The sequence below is a fragment of the Apis cerana genome, linkage group LG1 (genome assembly GCF_029169275.1).
Source record: "Apis cerana isolate GH-2021 linkage group LG1, AcerK_1.0, whole genome shotgun sequence".
NCBI lineage: Eukaryota > Metazoa > Arthropoda > Insecta > Hymenoptera > Apidae > Apis > Apis cerana.
The window spans coordinates 14,508,070-14,524,544 of NC_083852.1; the positions used below are offsets into that span (position 1 = coordinate 14,508,070).

Below are 16,475 nucleotides of genomic sequence, written 5' to 3' on the forward strand. Positions count from 1 at the left end.
TTTAAAAAAACTTTAAAAAGCTTATTAAAAAATTATATTGCTATAATGATTTTATTCTTTAATTGTATTATATAAATAATGTATTTCAACTATCTTTTGCTGACAACTAGTAGAACTTTAACATATACAAGAAATAGTCTATCATATAGTACTATTTCTGGAACATTTTCTCATCAATATAAAAGGTCTGTAAAAAAATGGCAATATTTAAAGCTTCAAATATCAAATATTCATACGACTCAAAAGCTTTGTTATCCTACATCTTTAACTATATGCCTTGGTTCAATTTTATGTGGTTATTATGTAAGAAAATGGTGGTTGAGACAACCATTAATGCAACAACAAATGTATATAACATGGTATAAGCAAAAGAGACATATTTTTTATGGTATATTTCTTCTATGGTATAATAATTCATAGGTATTTGAAATAATATAAATATTGGATATATATATATTTCTAGGTTCTTTGGCATTCTTATCATTTATTTTATTTATTTATTGTTTAACATGTTTTGAGAAGGATCGAATATTGAAGAAACGACGTTTTATTTTATTTAATCAAGATCTACGAATTAAAAATGCTAAAATCCTTTTTAGAGTATGTATTCAAACTATATTTGACCAAAAATAGAATAACAATTTTATAATCATAAAATTACATATGATAGGTGATAGTACAAAATAAAGAAAATGTAGTACCATTAAATGATCCTAAGTATGTAATTGTTGGCAATGCAATAAAAAAATTAATAGAATCTAACAAAGAAATTTTTGAAGGATTGGATTGGACAGTAACTATAATTTATCGTATATTTAATATGGCATCACTTCCTAATGTTTTGATTTTACCAGTATGTAAAATAATATATAAAAATGCTATTATATGTATAAAGATAAAAAAAATTTATCTTAATAGAAATATTAACTTTTTCATTAAATATTTTAGGATAGAAGTATTATTATACTTTCTGATATGTTTGATCTCATTAAAAGCAATGATCAATTAATATTTATTTTAGCTCATGAAATGTCACATGAAATGCTTCTTCATACAGTAAGTTATATTTAATTATAAACAATATATGATATATTATAAATCTTAAATATAAAAAAAAAATATATAATATTACAATTACAATAAATTTGTTCTCAGTCAGAAACATTATCTTTCGGAATACTAAATGACATTACAACTATTATCTTTTCATTTCTAATTTGGGTTTTGTTTCCAAGAAGAATAGCAGCCATACTTTGTTCAAGTTTTTATATATTTTCTTCAATTATTTTTGCTTGGTATAGAAGATCATCTGAAATTGAAGCTGATGAAGTTGGGATGGAATTAGCTGCAAAAGTATATAATTTTTATTTGACATAATTATTTTTGCAAACATAATTTTTATATAAAATTTTTTTTTATATTTTTAGGCTTGTATTGATCCTAGAGAAATTTTAGTATTCTGGGAGATTATGAAAGTATTTGAAGAGCTTAGTAAAGCGGATAAATTTGAAATACCATTATTTATGCATCATCCTAGCTTAAAGAAAAGAAAGAAAAGAACTATTAAACTAATGCCTAAGATTTTGAAAATAAGAAAACAAGCCGAGGTATTTATAAATTTTAATTATTTAAACTATAGTATATCACATGAAAAATATACAAGATATTGGAAATCAAAATCAAATATAAATTCTAAATAGTTAATTCTATAAGTTAGAACAAATAAAAATTGATATGTTATTGTTATTTATTAAATTATATTTAATAATAATTAAATATAATTTTATATTAAATCAAGCGGAGATATAACGATATGGACTATATAACGAAAATAAAATTGTTCTATGTTTGTCTAACACAAACTTTAAAAACTTTGTTTATAATTTAATAAATAATAAATTTTTATATATCAACTTTTACTTTTTGTTTTAACTTCTAATATCGATTTTCGAAAAATATTCTATATATTAATATCTTGTATAAAGTTTAAATTATTTTAGTGTCCTGAAATACCTGAAAAGGATTTCCCATATATTATCTTGTGTAAAATTTAAATTAGTTTTTATATATCAACTTTTATTTTTTGTTTTAACTTTTAGTATCGATTTTCCAAAAATGTTCTATATATTAATATCTTGTGTAAAGTTTAAATTATTTTAGTGTCCTGAATTACCTGAAAAGGATCCTCAAGATAATTTACCACATTATATAAAGGATATCGAAAAATTTGTATTCAAAGATTCAAGAATTTTAGGCATACAGTTATAAATGAAACTATATTTTCTTTGTATATCCTTGTAATATGATGATTAATCTGATGAAATAAATAATGCATTAGTCACAAATTTTATTATGATGATATATTTTTCAGCGATAACTTTATCGTTTGTCTTCCTGTAGTTGAATAAAAATTAACGATAGTTTATAATTTTCCTTGGTGAAGCACGTTAAATTCAAATTCGTCATAAAAGTTCAAAAAATGTTTATTAAAGGAATATTTTTTTTTTTTTTGGAAATTGTATGTGGATATAATATAGACGTAGATTTTCCTATTATTTTTCATCATGATGATATGTTTAATAATAGTTATTTTGGTTACACGGTACATTTGTATTATGAATCGGATATTGATACATCTTGGTAAATGATTTTTAATTGATATATTAAATCAAATTATTTTTTCTGATTATATTTTAAAATTTTAAAAATTTTATGTATCAATCGTAAAGGTTGATAGTTGGAGCACCAAAAGGAAATTATTCTTGGTCTTCAACAAAAAGATTATCTTATTTGATCGAGCCTGGTATTGTGTATCGTTGTGAAATCGAAAATTCACATTTGTATGGAATTGAAAATCATAAATGTCAAGAAATTAAACCAGAAAAAATTGAAAATGAAAAAGGATACATAACGCAACTCGGAATGATGATGTGGATACGAAAGCAATATGGGTGGTTCGGAAGTGCAATTGCAATAGATAGAATAAATGGAATTTTAACAGTAAGAGAAATATATTAGTAACGATTGTATTATTTTGATAAATAAAATTTTGAATGACATTTCAATTTAGGCATGTGCACCACGAACAATTGTGGCACTTTTATATAAATCTTTAGATATTAATTTGGAAACTATGCAAGGGATGTGTTATAGTGGAAAAATTTCTTCGAATACTCTGATAATTGAAGAGAAAGATCTTAAGTTTTATGGTATATGCAATTTAATTAAAATAATAATTGATTTATTGAATAATTGTATTATTAATTGTATTATTATTTAAATCTAGATTTTATGTCAACATTTTGGTACAATCCGATACATGGATTTTCTGTTCATTATGCATCGACAAAGGTTTGTAAATAAAATTCAAGAATATTATTATTTTTTATTATCAAATAAATAATTTAAAAAAGAATTTAGCAAAATGAAAAAAAAAAAAAGAAGAAAATAAATCGCATCATAGGAGAACCAAAACATGAAGATTATGGAACTGTAGATATACAATATTCAAATAAAAGAATGACCGTGGAGTTACCATTAAATGACGATTTATCTCAATTTGGTATGTCCTTTATAATATCAACTTAATTCTTATTTTTAATATGCAATAAAATATTTATAGGATACAGCGTTGAATCTGGTTATTTCTTTAAAAGGGATCAATTACTATTCGCAAGTGGAGCACCAGGTTGGAAGTATAAAGGCTCGGTATAACAATACCTCGAAATGTACGGTAATTAAAAAAAGATTTTCAAATTTGATGAACAAATTTTTTTTAGGTCGGAATAATTAATCCAGCATCGAATATATCAATCATCACGAAATTATATGGTACTCATATTGGCGAATATTTTGGAGCCAGTTTGGCTGTAGGAGATTTAAATAAAGATGGTTTGGATGATCTTCTTGTTGGAGCACCCTATTGGGGAGAAGATACCGGTAGAGTATATATATATTTTGGTACATCCAAGGTAAGAAATATTTTGTAAATTTAAAAAAAAATATTGTAATGATTATATTAATTAGACAATGAGTTCAAAGTATTAAATATTTTTTATATTGCATCATCTGACAAATATATATTTTGTATATTTTTAATATTTTTTTTCAGGAACAATTTGAAATGGCTGTAATTTTACATGGAGTTGCAGAAGGAGGACATTTTGGATATGCCATAGCTAGTGGTGATTTAGATGCTGATGGATTTGATGGTAATTCAAATTTATTTATATTTATATATATTTTAAATTTTTATAGAATTTATTTTTTTATTGTAATAGATATTATTGTGGGAACACCTTGGGAAGATGATGGAGTTATTTATGTATTTAATGGGACTCCAGATTTAAAGAATATGAATTTAAAAGAATCGCAACGAATCGAAGCTGTAAAATTATTTAAATATAATTCTTCACAAAAAATACTTCGATTTGGATTTTCAATATCAAAACCGATTGATATTGATAGAAACGGGTTAGTGAAATTTATTTTGTAAATATTTTTACAGTCAGTATTTTTACATATTTATTAATTTTCTATATGATATATAGATATTTGGATATCGCAATTGGAGCATACAAATCAGAGCATGCTATTATATTACGTAGCAAACCAATATGGAAAACAGAACTTTTTATTGAAACTATACCTAATATTTTGCAAAGAGATGCTAAACAATTTTTGGTCAGAATATGTCCACGATACAATATGTATGACATGTTACACGATATTGTCACAGATAGTAAGATGTTATACAATATGTTTTGCATAAGATTAAATTTGTTATATTTTTTAATAAAATATTTTTTTCTAGCTATAAAATTTAGGATTACAGCCATTATAGACGAACGTTACCAGCGAACTAAAGAAACAATTTTAGAAATGAAATCTTCTAATTTAAGTATTTGTCTATCTAGTGAAGTTAATATTTTGGTAACATTCAATATATTTTATATTATTTTATTTTTGTTTTATTTTATTATATTTTATATTAATTTTATTATATTATATTAATGTAATGTTTTTTTTAGAAAGATATACGAGATTTTATCGAGCCTATTAGTATAGTTGCAAAACATGATTTTTTACACGATAACGTATCAAATGAGTTTTGTAAATTTTGTCCTGTTGAAAAACACAACAAGATACAAAATGTAAAAGTTTTACTTCCTTTTAATATTGGTTGTGGAGAAGACAAAATCTGTAATTCTAATATATCTGTTACTGCAAAATTTTATAATGTAAGAGATAACAATATGTGGATAATTGGTTCAAATGATATAAGTTTAAAAATTAATTTAAAAAATTATGGAGAACCTGCATATCTTACCACACTCGAATTTAAGTTTCCTGAGAGAGTAATATTACGTAGTATTTTACCCTCTTGTCAAGAAGATATTTCTAAAGAGAATTTAATAGTAATTTGTGATGTAGGAAATCCTATTTGGAAAGAAGAAGAGGTAAAAATTTTTAGAGCAAAATTTTTAGAAATCGTATTATTATATATGTTAAATATTTATTTTTTATTTATAATATAGAAAAATGTCAAATTAGATTTAAATATGAAATATTTGATTAATGAATCATTATATGACCATAAATTATATTTTTACATAACAATAAAAACTCGTAGTATAAATCATGGAATGACAAATATAATTAAAACTCTTAATTTAGTAAACGAAGTTTCTCTATCTTTACATGGGTTTGTATTATTTAAATATTAAATAATAACGTGCATTTATTTTTATTAGTTTTATTTTTTAGAAAAGCAAATGAAGAAGCCTATTATCTAACTACTTTAAACGAAATTGCTCAAAATGTTACTTTTCAACATACTTATCAAGTATATAAACTTGGGGCATCACCAATAGAAGTTGCGCAATTGATTGTTAAAATACCACTAGCTTTTAAAGACTTACATTTGATATACATGTATAAATCTCAAGTAAGAATTTATATATTCACTTTTATAAATATAAAATATTGATATATGTATATTTTTAGTTATACATATCAGGAAAACTTTTTGAATGTTCATCAGAGACTAATTTATTGGATATTCAAGGAGAATCGTCTTTAGATCAATTTAATATATCTCTGTTTTCCAATAAAATACGACAAAATAATAATCGTATAATAAATGAAAAAGATCAATTTAACTCAATAGAAGACTCAGCTTTATATTTGAATAACATGAATATTAAAGCTCCAAAAATATTAAATGAAAATTGGACAAATGATATTATTTACATGAATTGTTCAACTCCTTATATAAATTGTACAACTATTATATGTGATTTAAGTACATTGAAAACATTACAAGATATTGGAAAGATGACAATTAAACTTTTTTTAAATGTTGATAAACTTAAAGGTAAAGGTCGTTATTTGTTTTTAATTAAATATTATAAAATATAAATATAAAATCATGTTTTATTTATATTTTTTTAAATATTTTAAGATATTTTTAAAAACAATAGAGCTATTTTAAAATATGCTATTGAGGTAAGCGCAGAAATAATAAAACCTGATAAGATGTTGTATATCAATGGAACTCGGTAAATTTCTATATTATATTTGGCATTTATATTTATTATATTATTTATATTTAATATATTTGTATTAGAAATAATTTGAAAATTACATTATAGATCTACAATGGAAATTGTGACAATATTTTATAATATTCCAAAAATGGAAAAGTTACAGCCATGGATTATTCTTATCTCTATTTTAATAGGAATATTATTATTATTTATTTTTGCTGCGATTTTAGGAACGGTAAGATTTTTATTTTTTGAACATTATTATAATATGTTCCAATATAATATTTTTCAGTTGGGTTTCTTTAAACGAAAAAAAAAACAAACTTTAACAAATCAGGAATGTAATAAAGTAAGTAATGAAGTAAGTATTCTATATTTTATAAAAATAAAATAAATTTTAATTAATATCTTATTAATCTTATTTATAGGTGATAGGAAATGAAGCTGCGATTATAATTAATCCTGAAAACACGTGATATAATGAATAAAAAGAACTTATAAAAAATATTTAAAAAATATTTATATCGAATATTACGCGTATATTCTGTAAAAAGAAAATTATATTTGATAAACTTTTAATATTTATTTACATTATATTCATAATCTTCGATGAAAAACGCCCATATATGTGTACAAATTTCTATTTTTATTAATTATATCTTATTGTACTTTCAATTCGTACATTGTATTCAAACATCTTAACTTGACAAAAACATATAATGTAAAAACATATCTTAAACATGTACATGAATCAGTATGTAGCTATTTACATTTTCTTTTAATTACAAACGAAAAAATAAACGCAATAATTTGCATTGCATTATAACAATATCCAGTGGATTAATTTCCCATTCCTCACAACAATAGTAAAAAATTATTTCTTTTACTTTTTCTTTTTTTTCTTAAGAGATATTTCTTTTATATAATAAATCAAAAATTATTAGTAATATAATAGAATGAATTTTTCTCTTTCTTTTTTTTCGAAAAACTTATAATACTAATACAAAATATTTTCGTCATCTTAATAACGTTTTTACAGAATGTGAGCATAAACTATTATTTTGATAATAATCAATTATTTCTAGTTTATAAATTTTTAATGATGATCTGTTAAACATAGTAAAAAAATTCAAATTCTGTTGAACAAATTCTGTTATATTGAATATATTTAGTTTCATTGTTTAGTTCCATATTCATACTCAGATCAGTTCCATTTGTCAGTTGTGTCCTTTAAAAAGACACAAAATGAGGGGGCGGTTATAGCTTTTGATTAATCGCCATCAGCATCGCCCAAAATTTTTTTGTGGTTTTAATCCGCAAGAGTAACTAATACGGTCGAGTAAAATTCGCCTTTATTCCGATGTTAATGTTGCTTGTTAACATTATGTGGACATTGTAATTATTTGTCGTAGCATATTTCGTCGCACATCGACAGGCTTCGACAAGGAAGGGGATCAAACTTATTTGTTAGATTCCCAATTGTCCACCAGAATTATTGTCTCTTGTTCTTTTTATCTTCCCTTCTCAAAGGCGAGTCGACCATTTTCAAAAATAAATAAATTGAACAGGATATGAGGTATAATTATTTTTGTTCTCTGGATATGCGTAGTGTAATAAAATAATATTGTTTCATTAGAAGCGCACTATTTATGAATACCAATATATAATTTATACTCACAAGCTGTAGATTATCTGTTGAAGTGATTTACGCAATTTAATGAAATTACATAACGAAGAAGGCGAATAACAATATTCATGTATATAATTTGTGAGAATTCGTGTAACATGATATACCAATTCTCAAAATGACATTTGAAGCTGGCTGACTCGTGTTCTGTTTATTATCAATTAAATTCGTTTGAAAATATTTTATTATAATTTCAATACCAAATTTATAAAAAAAATTCATTGCACTATTAGATATATCGATTCTTTTATTCTAGATATTTTAGTGGATATTTTCTTTATTTTAAATATTAAAAAAATTATATAAAATTTGATAATAAATACGATCAACCAGCATGATACGAAGTAAGGTGAAATATGACCTTTTTAAGATCATAAGATTTTTCTTTAAATTGCTATTTTATAAAGTTTAATGTAAACTAGTTGGTATTGAGTACATAATGATGTTCATTTTATTTGAAATAATATAATTAAAGAAAGGCACAAACATTCTGTTTTCTAACAATTACACAGTAATGTAGACTCATCTATTTAAAAGCATTACAGCACAACCTTGCACACATTCTAGAATGAAACAAATATATTATTACATATAGATTACTCGAATCATGATATTAAATAAACATCACTATGTACATATGAAATATAATCGAACTAGTAGCACAAGAAGTTTAAACATCATTTGTATCTCTTATATTGAACTTAATGTATTCGATTTTCATATTCTGATGCAAAAATGAATATCTAAGAATATATTTGTTATAAATAATTATGAGAAATAAAAATCCGGAGCACTTTCTTCGAGATTTTATCACAACTGGCACGAAAGTTGAGATATACAGAAATGAAAGTAAAAATTAATCGCATCGCACTAATATTACTTTTTCCGGGAATATATTAAACTTAAAAATCATCGCATTAAATCTTAACTTATAAGAGACAATTATTTGCAAAATTAAATCCATGTTTGGACATCTTATTCGTTAATGATAAAAATATTCATTTCTTGATACAAAAAGAAGTTTGTTGTTAAATACAATACCATGTAAAATAAATCGTTGGGGTTATTTTATATTCTACAACAATCTTCTTTTTGTTTGTTGTAAATACACGTATCCATAAAGTAATTTAAGACAATTATATATATGTATATATATATATGTATATATATATATATATATATATATATATATATATATATAAAGAAAAAAAAAAAAAAGAAAAGAAAAGGAACAAAAAAGGATACCTATGTCAATTTGCAATATGTGACAAACATTATTCGTTAAAATTAATTTTTTTGTTTTAATAGAAGGAAAAAAAATTAAAATAAAATCTGCATATCTATTCAAATTACAATATAAGACTGTATGTTTCGAAAATACATGCAGTAGAAAAGAATAATTGAAATTTCTATGAATCTTACTTTTTTCCACATGTTATTTATCCACATCTTATTTGTTAAATGCTTCTGCTGGTATTTGTCCTCGCTTGTAGAATTCTTGAAACGCTGAGAGCGCATTGTCATAATTCCATAACACTTCTTCTAAGCACTTTAAACTCCATTCTAAATTCATGTTTGTTTGTTGGCTAAGCGTCATCGTCATTTGTTGTTTTACGTCTTCAGGTAACTGTACTGACAAAGATTTTGCAGTGCCACTACTCGAAGGAGTATGTGATCCTGGATTTGTTATTTGTGTCTCTGAATTCTGATTATTCAATTGTCTTAATTGTGCATCTGTGGGTTGACTGATATGTAATTGTTCATTTCGAATACAATAACCACTTCCTTCTGGTACTATTATAAAGGTTCGATTAAAATAACGAATAGGTTGCTCTTTTTTATCAAGTTCTTTAAATAGTCCTGTGACTGTAGTTAACATCATTCCATCCTAAAATATAAAATTGTCGTATAAAATAACGAAAAGCTTACAAATTTTATTTCTGTACAAGAAAATAAAATCTTACTGTAATTAGACTGATGTCCATTGTGAATGTGTTTAGGTAATGAGAAGTTTGTGGCATTTCAGAAATAAATGAAACTACCGGCAAACGTCCCTGTTTCAATAACTTCTGTCTTTTATTTGTATCATTTATTCTATACAAATTTCTATTTTCCATTAGATATCCATTCAATCTGCAATGTCCCATTTATTAATAAAATATATTTGTTTCTAAAATAATATATATATATATATAAACGTACTTATTAGTACTATGAGTGTAAGACATAGTCATACTAAAACACGCATGTTCGACATACGCATCTAACAATGGTTGACGATTCTCACTATCGAAAATGAGAAAATATTGTTGCAAAAATTGACTAGCAATTTCTTGTGCTTTTGCATTTGCAACAAACATTCTCTGAGAGGGAGGCATTTTATTTCCTTCATCCGCTACGTCGAATAATATTGGTTTTGGAAGTTCCATACCATCCTGAATAAAATATTAAACAGTTGTTCTGAATTTTTCACAAATTAATATAATTAATATAATTATTAATAATTACATACCAGTCGCAGCAGTTTGGGAAATCGTTTCCGAACGTCGCTGTGGTCAGGAAAGAAAAGCCAGAAGCCCGGAAGCTCCAAGTTAATCGTAATAACAGAAATATTTGCCTTATTATTGAAAAGTAAAATAAAGGAAGAAATAGGGATCATTTAGAATTGGCAGAACCAATTTTCTCATCTTATAACTTATTGAAAATAATTAAGAATGTATATAATTTCCATGAAATTGTTAAAATGTTTCTCTGTTAAAGTAAATAACTTTTTCTCATACATATTTTTATTGCTTTAATTTCAAACATATTTTCGATTCGTATTTAAAATTTATAATAGGTAAATATGATTTTTAAGATTTTTAAGATTATGCAATAGTTATTATAAGTTATTAAATCTTTCTGTTTGATCTTATAGTAGCTATTTTTATGTAATAATAATTAAATCTAATTTATAGAAACATAAAATAAAAAAATTTCATTTTAAATTTTCTTTGATATGTTTAATTAATATTATCTATTTTTATTAATTAATATTGTCAATAGAGTAGATATATTATTTTTATCTATACATTGTCTATCTACATAGACAAAATAGATAATATTATAATCTAAATATAAATTCTGAAAAAATATATGAGACTATAATTTCAAAAAGCATTAGTCAACATAAAAAAGAATGGTAGTCACATTTACATTTAATATATTATAAAATCGTTATAAATTCAATTATAATAATTTTGATTGTCAAAAGATCATTTTATATTTTATTTTATTATTTTATTTTCATAAAATAATATATATAATCTAAATTTATATCTAAATTTGATAAATTGGAATTTAATAAAAAATTTAAGCTAAAAATATTTAGTAATAAAGATATTATTTATTTTATTTAAAAGTTTATATGTAAAGTTTATATTTTTTATGTAATTTGAAAATTAAATTTGAGCAACAATCATATGTATCAGAAAAAATTATTTAAAATGATGACACATTTCAAGGCCAAAATCAGATAAGGTATACCTTATTTTGAACAATTATTAATATATCTTTTATTTAATAGTTAATTTAGTTAATAATTTTGATTAATAAAATAATTTGACTTTTTTAATTTTATAATACAATATTTTAGTTATTAGCACCACAATATCTATTATTTTTGATAATCCAACTCAAACCTGAAGAATCCCATCATTGTAAAAAAGATCATACATTACCTAATGTAGTCATTTTGTCGAGATTTATACTTGTTGCATACAGGATTTCCTTCTAATTTTAACTCCTCCAACTTTAAATCTTTGATTGTATCTATTTGATTAATATCTTTTATCTATATAATAATAATAAAATATTAATTATATATTAAATTATACATCACAATTTAAATAATAAAAATACAATTTAGAAATTTTAAATTACTCACCTTGTTATCTCCTAAATATAATATTTTCAATTTCGTGAATTTTTTATCCAAAACATTTAGTTTTTCGATTAATTGCAATTTATTTCCATCTAAATTTAGTGCTTCTAAATCTGGTATGTGTTCTGATACAATATCTAATACTGCTTTTAACATTACAGGTCGAAATAGTGCACAAAAGTAATCGGTAATAAGATCTATAATGAACAAAATTATTATATCTTTTTGAAAATAAATTTATTTTTAAAATGTTATTTTCAATTTGACTAACCAGGATCTCTATGAAATCTTGACAAATCTAATGCATTTGTTTCATGTACATATCGTTTTGCCATTGCTTGTTTCAGTCTTTCTTTCAATTTACTATCAATTTCACACTGTGGAAATCCTGCTTTTGAAACTCTTACTTGTAATTTAAATCCATCAGTAGTTGTAATTTTACGATCAGAATCAGCTAATGCCATAGCTATTTTGTTATCATCTACGTAAAAAGCGGCTTCATTTCCAACTACCTTATACTATTAACAGAATTATTTTTTATAAAATTGAATTTGTAAAATATTTTTAATTACATAATGAATGTATTTTATGTATTTTAGATGTTTTATATTTACCATAAATGGAATAAAAGTTTCTGGTGCAATGTAACTCAAAAGATTATTAATTATGTAATCTTTATCATATTTATGTCCATATGGTATCTATAATCATTTGTAATACATATGTGAAATTAAATTAAATATTAAAATTTATAATTTTATATACTTACTGTAATTTTATACCAATTAGAATCTCCAATAGGAAATTGTCTAATTCTAGGAGCCAATCCCATCCTAAATCTTCTATGAGGGACAGGACTATTTCTTCCACGTTGTATACCTCTATTTCTTCCTGTCATAATAACTTGTCTATTATTGTTATTAGAACTTGTTGCCATTTGAACATCTTCATCTAAACATGCTAATGCCAATCCTCTAGGTACATCCCTTGCTGGTCTTGCTTGTGTTTTAAACGATACTCTAGGTCTATTTCCAAGATATAAAGATCCATCATTTCTTGGTACACGATCATCATGGGCTGCACAAAATAGGAAATTAATAAAAATATAATCTACTTTAAACAAATTTACATAAATTAACATGAATTAACATTTAAATTCGTAACAAAAAATATACCGAAATAGTGTTTATCATCAAAATTTCCAGATCTTCCACCACGACTCCCCCATGAAGTTTTGCTCGGTTTTCTTGGCATTTTTTATCAAATTAGGATAACAATAAAAGATCATAAATAAAATGCAACAATCATTGCACACTTTTATAGGTTAGAATATAAATGATCTTTTTATGTTATGTATATTTAGTTAAATTATATTTATAATATCTATGTCAGTATCAGATGATAAAGAATTAAAAATGGTAACACATTTACTTCTTTTCTGTGCACTAAATCTATTTTAATAAAATATCAAAATTTACGTTTCACGAAGTACAGATACTTTTTCCCTTTCTATAAATCGAGAAGAAGATGGCGGGTCAACCGAAGATGTTTTAATTTACATGCAACCAATGATAAAAAGCATGTAAAAAAGAGATATATTTAAAATTAAAAATCCTATGTATCTTTTGCAATATATTTACATGCAATATAAAAATAATTGTGTCAAAAAATAGAATGTAACATAAATTGTACTAAAAAATAAATATCTATTATTTTGTTTGAATTTATGATCATTTAATTTATGTGTTATATGACTAGAATATTTTAAGTTGGCAGCACTAATAGAAAAATATATAAAATATATATATATATATATTATTGTTGGTAATACCATAAAAGATCTTCACGTGATTTGCATTTTGAATTAAAAAATTTATAATTTCAATATATCTATTAAAAGTTGTGAATATAATAGAATATTATATAATACTATATAATAGAACATTAAGCAAAAATGGTAAATAATATCTAATTTATTATAATATATTACAGAAAATCTAAAATGCATATTTTAGGTTATATTTTCGATATTTTACATTGTAATAATTTTAATTTTAAATTATAATAATTAAATAAATTAAAATTATTTTTTCATTAATTTGTTATTACATATAGGGAAAGAATCAAAGAACACGAAGAGTTGTTATGCAGAAATTTGCTCAAATGAAAAAAATGATAAGCTTAAGGGATTCAAGAATGTAAGTGGTTTTTTAATCAATTTCGTTATTATACAAAAAATTTATTATTACATATATATATATTATTTACAAAATATTAATTTACTATTTGTAGAAAACCTGAGCATCGTATACCACCAAAAAAAATTAAGAAAGAAGATCCTACTCAATTGAAGATAACAGAAGCGTACATATTATTATATCTTCTAAAATTAATATAAAAAAATATGAAATTTATTATTACAATATATTGCAGGCCTCAACAATCCTCTGCATTATTTTTTCAATATAACACACAATTAGGACCACCATATCATATTTTGGTAGATACAAATTTTATAAATTTCTCAATTAAAAACAAATTAGATATTATAGAAAATATGATGGAATGTCTTTATGCAAAATGTATTCCATATATAACAGATTGTGTGATAGGTGAAATGGAAAAACTAGGTCAAAAATATAGAATAGCTTTAAGGATTATGAAAGATCCTAGATTTGAAAGATTGAATTGCATGCACAAAGGTACTTATGCAGATGATTGTATTATTAATAGAGTGACTCAAGTAAGTATAATTATTTTCAAAATGAAATCTATTTGACTTAATAATATTTGGCTTTACATTTATTAAAATTTTTTAAACTTTGATATTATATTTTAGCACAAATGTTACATTGTTGCAACTAATGATAAAGATCTAAAGAAGAGAATACGAAAAATACCAGGTGTACCTATAATGTATGTTTCTCAACATAGGTACACTATAGAAAGAATGCCAGATGCATATGGAGCACCTAGAAAATAATGTTCTTAGTATTAAAATTTTTTATTGTACAGGCATATATATAATAAAATATGGATTTTATAAACAATTTTTAATGAAAGTAACATGAATTTTTGATGAAATGATGATAAAAAAAAAAAAGAGAATGAAGAAAAAAGATTTTATTTTCTTTTTTTTTTTTTTTAAAGATTTCTTGATTTTAGCAACCGACAATCGATATGGTTTGTACAATTGTTTAACAACTGAAAATAAACAGAGGAGAATGTGTTATAGTTATTGTTCGGTGAAACAATGAAGCTGTTGCGTGTAACGCCCACGTAGCATACCGCAACTCGAATTTTACTGTTTTGCGAATGATGTTGTCCCGTATATGGTAACAATGCGAAATAATGTTAGATAAGTGGGCGCAAAAAGCTATTTCGAATGAAGAACGATTATCGGTGAATTTATTATGGTTGTTCCTTGCAAAAGAAGTTTGCAACTATTTTTTTCATAGTCAAGATATCACAATTTGGTAAAGATCACATTGGCAATCTATATAAAGAGTGATCAAATTTCTAATGAATTTCTAATGAAATTATATTTTTCTTGATAAATTGTTATTTATTGTATAATTGTGGATATACTAATAAGATTTATAAAAATACATTGTATTACTATATATTACTGTGATCAAATTATTCATCTTATATAATTATATTTATAAATTAATTTTCAAAATAGAATGCATCTATTGACATAATAGAATGATAAACAAATGATAATTCAAATATTAATTTCGAGGTAAAAATATTTTTTGCTAAAAAATTTAACATTGAAAATTTGGAGAAATTTAATAATAAAAAAAATTATTTCACTATTATTAGATTCATATATAGAAAATGTGCGATAAAATAAATCACATTGATACATTAAGAACAATTTTGCCTGATTTTTCGTAGTTATTATCACTTGAATTTTACTTATTTATATACTTATTTATATCTTACATGCAATTAATTATAGTTACATATAATTAATTATAGTTCGAAAAAATTGTTTTTAACGCTTCAATTCAGTAATAAAATAAATTGTAAAACTGGTTATATTATAGAACTTTTGTATTATATTGCATAGTATTATTTGTACAAATATTATCTTTTGTTATTTTTCGGATTATCCTAAAAATATATCCTAATTCTTACAATCCTTTCTTCTCGGGAAATTTAATATTAAAAAATCGATACAGTATTAATTAAAAATAGCTTTACTTAATAAAAACGAAGTAAATTAAAAAGATTATTTCAATGCTTTGCAACATTAAAAATTACATATAGAAACATTTGAAATTAATTCTCCCAATTAAGGGAATCAATA

The 16,475-nt window shown here is 23.5% G+C and overlaps 3 protein-coding genes and 1 long non-coding RNA gene across 4 annotated transcripts; 2 read left to right on the plus strand and 2 right to left on the minus strand.

Moving 5' to 3' along the window:
* Positions 1-78: 78 nt before the first annotated feature.
* On the plus strand, positions 79-9,426 carry LOC108003598 (integrin alpha-9-like). The gene is given in 24 exon segments (XM_062076090.1): positions 79-388; positions 464-600; positions 671-853; positions 949-1,056; positions 1,156-1,353; positions 1,428-1,607; positions 2,161-2,254; positions 2,738-3,000; positions 3,071-3,209; positions 3,287-3,562; positions 3,623-3,708; positions 3,780-3,971; positions 4,112-4,211; positions 4,281-4,473; positions 4,551-4,741; positions 4,814-4,932; positions 5,031-5,459; positions 5,538-5,704; positions 5,767-5,947; positions 6,007-6,376; positions 6,464-6,560; positions 6,654-6,783; positions 6,841-6,909; positions 6,977-9,426. Coding segments are annotated over 24 exon segments (4,260 nt in total). The 3' UTR covers positions 7,025-9,426.
* On the minus strand, positions 975-2,314 carry LOC133666221 (uncharacterized). Its single transcript, XR_009830040.1, has 2 exons — positions 2,174-2,314; positions 975-1,345 (listed from the first exon to the last, which is right to left on the minus strand). It is a non-coding gene; the product is annotated as an uncharacterized LOC133666221 (long non-coding RNA).
* LOC108003599 (nuclear RNA export factor 1) lies at positions 7,174-13,811 on the minus strand. Its single transcript, XM_017065956.2, has 10 exons — positions 13,333-13,811; positions 12,927-13,234; positions 12,772-12,858; positions 12,429-12,675; positions 12,161-12,354; positions 11,955-12,067; positions 10,748-10,784; positions 10,438-10,670; positions 10,200-10,368; positions 7,174-10,123 (listed from the first exon to the last, which is right to left on the minus strand). The coding sequence occupies exons 1-10, from the start codon at positions 13,409-13,411 to the stop codon at positions 9,686-9,688; spliced, it is 1,905 nt and encodes a 634-aa protein (XP_016921445.1). The 5' UTR covers positions 13,412-13,811; the 3' UTR covers positions 7,174-9,685.
* Positions 13,812-13,963: 152 nt separating this feature from the next.
* LOC108003507 (rRNA-processing protein FCF1 homolog) lies at positions 13,964-15,782 on the plus strand. Its single transcript, XM_017065781.3, has 5 exons — positions 13,964-14,114; positions 14,273-14,355; positions 14,450-14,521; positions 14,591-14,900; positions 14,997-15,782. The coding sequence occupies exons 1-5, from the start codon at positions 14,112-14,114 to the stop codon at positions 15,138-15,140; spliced, it is 612 nt and encodes a 203-aa protein (XP_016921270.1). The 5' UTR covers positions 13,964-14,111; the 3' UTR covers positions 15,141-15,782.
* Positions 15,783-16,475: the final 693 nt, after the last annotated feature.